Genomic DNA, 10,367 nt, shown 5'->3' on the forward strand with positions numbered 1-10,367 from the left:
ATGGTGTGGCAGAAAGGCATAATCGAACCTTGTTAGACATGGTTCGTTCTATGATGATTCGTGCTTCACTATCTATCTCATTCTGGGGGTATGGCTTAGAGACTGCCGCCCACATCCTTAACTGAGTCCCTACTAAGAAGGTTGCCAAAACACCTCACGAGATGTGGACAGGGAAAGCTCCCTCGTTAGCACATATCAAGGTTTGGGGGTTGCGAGGCTTTCGTAAGACGAGATACTTACGACAAGCTCGAACCTCGTAGGGAGCGATGTATTTTCATCGGTTACCCGCAGAAATCCTTTGGATATCTCTTCTATAGACCGAGTGACAATGTTGTCTTCGTTGCGAGGATAGGGTTTTCTGAGAGTGAGAACTCATAAGCCAAGGAGATAGTGGGAGGCAAATCGAGCTTGAAGAGATTCAAGAATCGATTGATGAAGGAACCTCTACTGATGGCGATCAACCCGAGGAGGAAACTTCGGTTGAACCTATTGACCAGTCCTTACCTCTTAGATGTTCCGAAAGAGTTAGAGTTCAACCACAGTTTTATGGTTTTCATATTACTACCGAAGGGGACACGTATATTAGTGATGGTACACTAATAAATCTAGATGAACCTAATAGCTTTAAGGAAGCCATGGCAGGCCCGGAGTCTGCAAAATGGAATGAGGCAATGGACAGCGAGATCCAATCCATGTATTACAACCAAGTTTGGAATTTGGTTGATAATGTGCCCGGACGTAAGACTGTTGGGTGCAAATGGATCTTCAAGAATAAGACCGATGTGGATGGAAATGTACACACATATAAGGCGCGATTGGTTGCGAAGGGCTTTACTCAAACTCCCGGAGTTGACTATGATGAGACCTTCTCACCAGTTGCGAAAATAAAGTCTATTAGAGTGATGCTAGCTATTGCCACATTTCATGATTATGAGATTTATCAAATGGATGTCAAGACCGCCTTCCTTAATGGGAAGTTGGCTGAGGATGTTTACATGGCTCAGCCAGAGGGTTTTGTTGATCTGAAGCATCCAAATAGAGTATGTAAGCTTGAGAAGTTCATTTATGGACTTAAGCAAGCGTCTCGCAAATGGAATCTTTACTTCGATGAGAAAGTCAAAGAGTTTGGATTTGTTCGAAGCGAAGATGAATCATGTGTATATGTCAAAGGCAGTGGGAGTATAGTCAGCTTTCTTGTTTTGTATGTCAATGACATACTGATCATATGAAACGACATCCCGACTCTGCAGGAGGTTAAGTCCTGGCTCGGGAAGTGCTTCGCTATGAAGGACCTCGGAGAGGCTTCCTATATTTTGGGAATAAGGATAGTGAGAGAAAGAAGTAAGAGACTAATAGGACTTAGTCAGAACACTTACTTAGATAAAGTACTAAAATGTTTTAGTATGGAAAATTCGAAGAAGGGAGAATTACCGATACAAAGTAATGCAAGTTGAGTAAGACTCAAAGTCCGAGTACCGAAGCTGAGATAGCAGAGATGAGGCGATTACCTTCCGCTTCCGCAGTTGGCTCAATCATGTATGCTATGACTTGTACTCGCCCTAATGTAGCCTTTGCTTTGAGCATGGTTAGTAGATATCAAGGGAACCCTGGCAGAGCCCATTGGATTGCGGTCAAGAATATCCTTAAGTACCTTCGGAGGACCAAGGAATGGTTTTTAGTCCTCGGGGGGAGTGATGACTTGAAGGTGCGAGGGTATAGTGACGCCATCTTTCAAACCGACAGGGACAACTTTCGTTTGCAGTCGGGCTGGGTGTTTACCCTTAATGGAGGAGCAGTAACTTGGAAAAGTTCCAAGCAGGAAACCGTAGCTGATTCAACGTGCGAATCAGAGTACATTGCAGCGAGCGAAGCGTCGAAGGAGGCAATATGGTTGAAGAACTTCATTGGTGATCTTGGAGTTGTGCCTGCCATAAAGGAGCCTATGGAAATTTTCTGTGATAATGAAGGAGAGGTTGCCTTGACTAAGGAACCGAGGGATCATGGTAGATCTCGTCATATCGACAGAAAATATCATTTCATTAGACATCGAGTAGAAGAAGGACACCTCGTGGTGAGGAGGATATCATCGGAAGATAACCCAGCAGATCCGCTTACGAAGGGACTGAGTAGGATTAAGCATTTGCAACATGCTAGGAGTATTGGGCTGAGAGATGATATTAGATTAGATTAGATAATTTTAGAAACTTGTAATAGATAAATGTAATTTAACATTTGATGAATAAATAAAGGAGTATTATTTATAAGTAAAGTTACCGTCTTATGTTAAATGTTTAACTATTGTTTCACTTTGCATGTTTTGACTTCCAGAATAATTGAGTTTATTTGGAATAATCGAATTATTCAAATAATCCACAATCGTTCATATGTTGGAAGTATGTATGAATGAAGATTGTCATGAATTGGTGTTAGACATAGCAAAAGTTTGTTGCAACGTTCATGAGTGCTTATGAACTAGTTTTGAGCATTGGAACAAACCCGTGCTTGCTGGAATCACCTTATGGAAGTTGACGAAAAGGTTGATCGCAAGACGATAATATCATATGGTCTTAAAACCTAGATATATGGTTTGTTATTTGTTAGTTGGTTGTACATTGATAATGCGAAACCGCATCAGTAAATTGATGTTATAAAACGCATTGTTGTGTATAATTGATTAATGAATAAGTAAACGCATATAAGTCGAAGTTTATCTGTTACTTTTATCCTAAGAGGGTAAAAGCGATATCTCGGCCGCTCGATGATTTGATTTGACTTATGTGTCGGGCCCGGTCAGAACTAAATTGATGTGTTCGATTAAGTTCTATGTCGAATAAATCTGAGATCGAGAAACCAACTGTTGGACAATTGGTTCCATAGAATTGTCCGCATGATATCTAAACAAAGGACTGTATGATCCCTTATCTAAAGGATAAAATTGATAAGATCAGAGTTTGACAGCATCTTTGAGAGCTACGATTGCTAATCGGTATATATAGTTACTAGACTTATCCAAGTGGGAGACTGTTGGAATAGTGTCTAAGGCTGCAACTATATTTGGTAAGTACTTGACCCGATTGAGCATGGTCCTTTTGGGTTGCCTTCACCATAGCAACTTGACAGGATGATTTATAATGAGAGAAGAAATATTATTAATATATTATGAGGATAATATAAGGAATAATAATATTTTTATTTGATTAATATAAGTCATAAATTAATTAGGAATTAATTTGGTGACTTAAAGAGATTAATTGAATAAAGGGTCATAAACTGTCAATTGTATGATAGTTGTACTTTGGGCTATAATCCCTTATGGATAAGGGGTGGACGGTTTTGGGGTTTGGAAGGACCTAGGAATCGTCCAAGGCTTATCATTAGGAATATTGGATTGCTTAGGGCCTAAGTTATCCAATTAGGGTTTAAAGGTGAAACCCTAGGAGGCTCACTAGTATAAATAGACCCATGGGGTCAAGGAAATCGAGACTCTTGCCTTTGAAGAAACCCTGGCCGATTTCTTGCCCTCCCCTCTCTCTCTCTCTCTCTCTCCATAATCATCCTCTTGCTAAGTTGGTGTTTGTAAGCCATTAGAGGAGTGACATTTGTGACTCTAAGCTCCAAGGACAAGAAGATTTAAGCAAGCAATTCAAGGTAATCTTTCAGATCTGATTTCATGTGTTATTATATGAATGTTTTTAATAGATCTATCAATCAAAGACTTGGATAATTGCATGTTCAATTAGAGAAACCTAGATCCAAGCATTAGGGTTTGTATGTGCACATAGGAATGTTCTTATGGCTAAAACCCAGCAAATATAAATATGAAATAAGGGGGAAGATCAAAGTACATACCACGACACCCAACAAGTAAGCTTGAACAGAAGAGTGACCGAAAGGATCGACCTGCCAAGAAAATGACTGGAAACTTCCATATGCAAAAGTAATTTTATCGAATTCTTTCATAAAATAAAATTTATAAATTGAAATCAAAAGAAAAAAGAGGAATACATATCTTTGGTATACGAATCCAATATAATCCCACTGAAACCTGATCAATACTTGTAAAAGGAAACACATGATAACATACATAGAGAAGAAAGAAATGAGGAAAAAAGACAATGATAATTTTGTGCAACTTCTTGACCGATACACAACAGAAAGCATAAGTAGGACCCTTAAGATTGATTTTTTGACAAAAGCCCTAATTTTCAGAAAGAGGAAGAGTGGAGCAGCTCTGCAATTAGATTTCGGTTAATACAAATTTTGATTTTGATCTATTTCTCCTTTAGTAATTACCATGCTCTAAAATAGTGTTAATGATTATTTCCATACCAAATATACAGATAAGATAGGAACAACAACAATACATAGTGAGATGAAGTTATAGTATTATTTTAATACCTTAAGTGAATAGTTAGAATAACTCTATTTCATTAAAAGCAGGACTCGAGCAACATGTATATTTGCAAACGATGGTTCTTCTCCCACGGTCACCATAATATACTCGTCCGGAAAATCATCTCCAATTCTATCTTCGTGCAATTGCGGGTTTTCAAGCCTTGACAAGTGGTCAGCTGCTACATTCTCCATTCCCTTTTTGTCTCGTATCTCTATGTCAAACTCTTGAAGAAGTAGCACCCATCGTATCAATCTTGGCTTAGCATCCTGTTTGGCAAATAAATACTTGATAGCAGAGTGGTCAGTAAAAACTATTGTTTTAGATAAAACTAAATAAGGACGGAATTTATCAAAAGCATACACCACAACTAATAATTCTTTTTCCGTGGTGGTGTAATTTTCTTGGGCTGGATTTAGAGTCTTGCTAGCATAATATATGGGTCGAAAGTGCTTATCAACCCTTTGACCAAGGACAGCTCCTAATGCAAAGTCACTAGCATCACACATTATTTCAAAGGGTAAATTCCAATTTGGTGCAACAATGATCGGGGCATTAGTTAATTTTTCCTTTAAAAATTCAAATATCTCTAAACACTCTTTAGTAAAATTAAATGGTGCATCTTTTAATAGTAATTGTGTTAGAGATCTAGTTATTTTAGAAAAATCTTTTATAAAACACCGGTAAAAACCCGCGTGACCTAGAAAACTTCTAATGCCCTTCACATTAGTTGGTGGGGGTAATTTGGCAATGGTGTCAATCTTTGCCCGATTCACTTCAATTCCCATTTTGGAAACCTTGTGGCCTAACACTATACCCTCCTTAACCATAAAGTGACATTTCTCCCAATTGAGGACCAAGTCGGTTTTTTCACACCTAGTAAGCATTAAGTCAAGATTTTATGAGACAATCATGGAAGGAAGATCCAAAAACAGAAAAATCGTCCATAAAAACTTCCATGAATTTTTCCACCATATCGTGGAATATGTCATACACCTTTGAAAAGTCACGGGTGCATTGCATAACCCAAAGGGCATGCGTCTATAAGCAAAAGTCCCACTTGGGTAAGTAAATGTGGTCTTTTCTTGGTCCATTGAGTCTATGGGTATTTGGAAATAACCTGGAAATCTGTCCAGAAAGCAATAATAACTATGGCCCGATAATCTTTCTAACATTTGATAAATAAAAGGTAAGGGGAAATGGTCTTTACGAGTGACATCGTTTAGCTTTCGATAATCGATGCACACTATCCAACCGGTTACCGTTCGTGTCGGAATTAGCTTGTTCTTTTCGTTGGTTATGGCCGTCATCCCTCCTTTCTTGGGCACCACTTGAACCGGACTCACCCACGGACTGTCGGAAATGGAATAGATAATTCCCGCATCTAATAGTTTGACCACTTCCTTCTTGACCACTTCTTGCATATTTGGATTTAATCTTCTTTGGTGATGTACAACCGACTTTGCTCCTTCTTCCAGATTAATCTTGTGAGAGCAATAAGAGGGGCTTATTCCTTTGATGTCGGTGATGCTCCATGCTATGGCCCGCTTTCGCTTCTTCAAAACTTGCACTAGCTCTTCCTTTTCAGATTTGGATAGGTTAGAGGCTATGATTACTGACTTTTGGTTGCCATCTTCAAGGAAAGCATACTCTAAATGTTCTGGTAACTTTTTGAGCTCAGATTTTGGGTTCTGACTGTTGTACTCGCCGAGTGCAGGTAAGGAACTCGGTGAGTTAGTAGCCGCATTTACGAATTTTGCCTTTTCTAAGGATGAACTCGACAAGTAGCTCGGCCCTACTCGCCGAGTAAAGCTGTCAGATTGCTTCACCAATTCTTCAAACTCAGCTTCTTCCAGCATCCTTTCGATCTCCATTAAGTCTTTCTCTGCATCAAATTTTCATCAAAAATTGTGGACTTGCTGGAATCTTCACTTACGCATTCCTCCAATAGTTCATCTAGCATGTCAATTGAGAATGTCGTGTTGTCACTTTTCCTTGCATACTTCATGGCTTGATCAACCCCAAAAGTTACTGAATCATCACCTACCCGTAGAGTAAGCTTCGAATCCCTCATGTCAACTATAGCACTCGTAGTGTTGAGGAAGGGTCTTCCGAGGATGATCGGGACTTAAGGATCCGCCTCCATATCTAGAATTATAAAATCAGCGGGAAATACGAATTTGTCCACCTTGACCAGTAGGTCTTTACATATGCCTCTTGGGAAAGTGACTGTCTTGTTTGCTAAGTGAATCGCCATGCGAATTGGCCTTGGTTCCGGGAGATCCAACTTCTTGAAGAATGAATATGGCATTAGGTTCAAACTTGCTCCCGAATCGGCCAAGGCATGAATGGTAGCCAAGTTGCCAAATTGGCAAGGCAAAGTTAAGCTCCTCGGGTCACCCTTCTTCTTTGGTAGCTTATTTAGCATAGAAACTGAGCAGTTTTCATTGAGGACTACCTTCTTCACTTCCTCCATCTTCCTTCGATTAGTGAGAAGTTCCTTAAGGAACTTAGCATATTTGGGCATTTGTACGACAACTTCGATAAAGGGTATGTTGATTTGAAGAGCCTTGATATGATCTAGAAACTTCTGGTACTCCTCTTCCTGCTTCTCCTTCTTAGCTCGGGTTGGGTATGGCATTGGAGGCTGATAAAGCTTTTCAGGGGCCCGATCCTTCGAATTTGGCAGTAGACTCGCCGAGTCCATATTTTGTACTCGGCGAGTATAGCTGTCAGATTGAAGATTTTGATTTTCTGCTTCCTCCTTTTGTGATTCTTTGGGTGCTTCTTTCTGAATAGGGGCCAGAGGAGTGATTATTTTCCCACTTCTTGTTGTAACTATATTTATATGCGCGCCTCGTGGGTTATTTTTGGTTTTACTAGGGAGTTCGCCCGGTGATCTTTGGTTTATTTGTTGAGCAAGTTTCCCCATATGCGTTTCTATGTTGTGAATGGATGCTTGCTAGTTTCTAAGGATAGTTCTTGTTTCTTGAATGACAACATCATGATCGCTATGTCTCTTTTCTGAAGCAGCTACAAATTTGGTAAGCATCTCTTCCAAACTTGGTTTTATTTCTTGTGCCGACTCCTCCTTTTGGTAAAAACCTCTTCCTTTCTGCTTGTACTTCTCCTCCTTAGCCTTCTTGCACTCTTCATACGGGAGCCACTCTTTCTTCGGTTTTCGCCAGTCTTCATCATATCGGTCCCCACTTGAGTAACATACTTGCACCTTTTTGTTGACATTTTCATCCAAGTCGCAGTCTCTAGTAAGATGAGGTCCATTACAATTTTCACAACCCACCCGTATAGCATGGATTGTTTGATCCATTTTATCCATCCTCCTATCCATGGTTTTTAGCATAGCCATGACCACGGACAAGTCTTCAGTAGCTGCATATGCGGCTCCCCTAGTAACATCATTTCTTGGATTGTGGTATTCTCTAGAATGCTTAGAGAATTCTTCAATCAATTCCTTGATCACCGGGGGTGGCTTCTTTGTGAGTGGGCCATGCGAATCAAGTAACTACCTGGTAGAAACAAGGAGAGTCAATATCAAACGAATCAATCTATCAAGCAAGGGATAAGTACCCGACTTTCCTGTTTCATGTAGACCTCTACACAACTTTGAAATTGTAGAAGAATTTTTCAGTTGTGGGTAATTTTGCACATCTATTTCATAATGTTGTAACTCAAGTTTCAACAATTTCCTCTCATGCTCTTTAAAGTCTACAGGATAATATGATGTTGACAATTTACATATATCCTCAACATTTAAGGATTTTCTTGGATCTAGCATAACACTAAGACAAAGAAGCTCTGTTGCAGACTCATTAAATCTGGAATTCAACTCTTGTAACTAACTATCAATAGCAGCAATGAATAGTTCAACTCAGTAGTGATGCTCTGTGGTTATATTTTCTTTTTCACGACTTTGGTGAATTACATATCTATAAGTTTCATTCATGTTAGGGATAGGAATGTTATTTTTCTCACAAAAACAAACCACTTGATCCAAAAGAGATTTCCAACCTTCATCTCTCAACTTTTGAATCAATACTTTTGTTGTAGAAACCAAGGCAAGAGCATTAACAATATCTATAAATTTTTGTTGTAAACTTTGGCAAAGCTTGTCAGTTATCCCCATCAGATCTTTCATCATGTGCATAACAATGAAAAAATCAAATGATAATGCATGTGTAAGTGCATATGCCGCATCGCCTCTTTGAGAAGATTTAGAACCTTTTATAACAATGTCATTCAATACTGCACAAGTTGGACCAAACATCTCATTAAACTACATATTGATTTGAAATGATAACTCCACCTAGTAGCTCCAGGCCTTTACAATGTTTGTATTTGATTTGTGCCTTTTCCACTCTCAAGCTCACCAACCTCGGCTAAATGAGAAGTTTCAGCATTTTGAGCATCTTGCAATTGATCATTACATTTGGAGGAAGAAGATATGACATTAACTACAAGGTTTAAAGTCTTAAAGAAGTTATGTACCTCAAACACATCTTTAGATGAAGAAACTAGAGCCAGTTGCAGTTGATGAGAAAACAATGTATATAATAAGCATACAAACATTCCTTTAATAATAAAGCTTGCAACCCAATCCATTCTCCACGCATGTTAATAGCCCCATCGTATCCTTGACCTCAAATGTCTTGAACACTAAGTTTATGATAAGATAAACAAGATAATATCTCGTTTTTCAAGGTCAATGAAGTTGTATTTTTACCATGAACTAAGTCCAAAAATCTTTCTTTGGCATTCCCATCTTGGTCGAAAAATCTCACAACAATAGCCGTTTGCTCTTTTTTAGATTCATCTTGAGACCCGTCAACTATTAAACAAAACTTTGACATCCTGATTTCATCACAAATTGCTTTTTCGTACATTTGTAGTTAAAACACATAGTATTTTTTTTTTTGGATATCAGGTGATGTGTACTTTGCATTTTGAGGAGCTTTTTCTAGCACAACATCAACAACAATCTTGTTATAAGAAGCAAAGAACTTTATTAATTCAAGGAAATTCCCTTGATTTCTTGAATTAGGTCGTTCATTGTGACCTCTTAAAGCACATCCTTGAAACGTGAGCCATTTAATGGCCTCAATAGAAACTTTAAGGCGTAGTCTATTATCCATAACTTGTTGGGTTGTTTGCTTCTCTATCACATTCTCTGTGATGCATAGCTGGTACAAGTTTAATATATAATGCTTGGATAGTTTAAGATTGACGGTACAAGTTTAATATATAATCATCTAATCTTATCACGTTGGTTACTTGGATAGTTTAAGATTGACGGTTGTTTTCCTGGATCACGAATCAAAGAATCGGAGTTTACCTTTCCTAAGTCTGACATATCATTTTTTTCCAGTTTCAATATCATTGGACTCTTTAATGTTACAATTTCTATCAGGTTGTGGATGTACATTATGAACATCTTCTTTAGTATTATCACTAACCGGATGCAATTGTGGATCACACATATCTTCTACTCATTTAAAAAAAGAATCGATGGTTCTTTTCTTGTTCATAATTTATCCTATAAATTTATAACTGTAATAAACTAAATTAGCAAACCATATCCCTGTAACTACTTACGATCTACAAATTGATAATATATATTACAAATTACTCAAAAAACTAAAATTGATAAAAATACAAAATTACTTGATTAATTGGTGTAGCAGAAGACGGAAGTAAAAGCAAGAAACTAACTTTCGTCGTCAATTAATTGAAAAGGAATAGGTAATTTATGTCTTCGACTCTTCATGACTAGGTTTAATATCAAAAGCTAATTATACCAATTAAATCAAAGAATAGTATTACTTAGGTTTTGGGCCACTCTTAGTCATGTATCTAATTAGTTAAGTCCAATTCCAAAAGAAAAAAACCGGTTCTAGTTTAATTTGCTTAACGCTGTAAAAATCAAAAATATTAAATTTGGCTAACAGACACAACATTC

General features: G+C 38.1%; 2 protein-coding genes across 2 annotated transcripts; both read right to left on the reverse strand.

Annotated features, from left to right (window-relative positions):
* Nucleotides 1-6,521: 6,521 nt before the first annotated feature.
* LOC145010020 (uncharacterized) lies at nt 6,522-6,920 on the reverse strand. The gene has a single exon (XM_078968618.1). The coding sequence runs from the start codon at nt 6,918-6,920 to the stop codon at nt 6,522-6,524; it is 399 nt and encodes a 132-aa protein (XP_078824744.1).
* A 1,362-nt stretch (nt 6,921-8,282) lies between these two features.
* On the reverse strand, nt 8,283-9,543 carry LOC145010021 (uncharacterized). Its single transcript, XM_078968619.1, has 4 exons — nt 9,347-9,543; nt 9,135-9,262; nt 8,761-8,865; nt 8,283-8,656 (listed from the first exon to the last, which is right to left on the reverse strand). Exons 1-4 carry the CDS (start codon nt 9,541-9,543, stop codon nt 8,283-8,285), a joined length of 804 nt encoding a protein of 267 aa, XP_078824745.1.
* Between the last annotated feature and the right edge of the window lie 824 nt (nt 9,544-10,367).

The sequence above is a fragment of the Lactuca saligna genome, chromosome 8, assembly GCF_052625555.1.
Source record: "Lactuca saligna cultivar CGN05327 chromosome 8, ASM5262555v1, whole genome shotgun sequence".
In the NCBI taxonomy this organism is placed as follows: Eukaryota; Viridiplantae; Streptophyta; class Magnoliopsida; order Asterales; family Asteraceae; genus Lactuca; species Lactuca saligna.

What these genes read in the sequence shown, in the direction of transcription:
- LOC145010020 (XM_078968618.1), bottom strand. Translation starts at nt 6,920, where the DNA reads ATGCCCAAATATGCTAAGTTCCTTAAGGAACTTCTCACTAATCGAAGG.
- LOC145010021 (XM_078968619.1), bottom strand. Translation starts at nt 9,543, where the DNA reads ATGGATAATAGACTACGCCTTAAAGTTTCTATTGAGGCCATTAAATGG. An exon ending in AAAGCTCCTCAAAATGCAAA is followed by an intron (nt 9,263 to 9,346) that starts GTACACATCACC and finishes TGATGAAATCAG; the next exon opens with GATGTCAAAGTTTTGTTTAA. An exon ending in TGAGCTTGAGAGTGGAAAAG is followed by an intron (nt 8,657 to 8,760) that starts GCACAAATCAAA and finishes CAACTTGTGCAG; the next exon opens with TATTGAATGACATTGTTATA.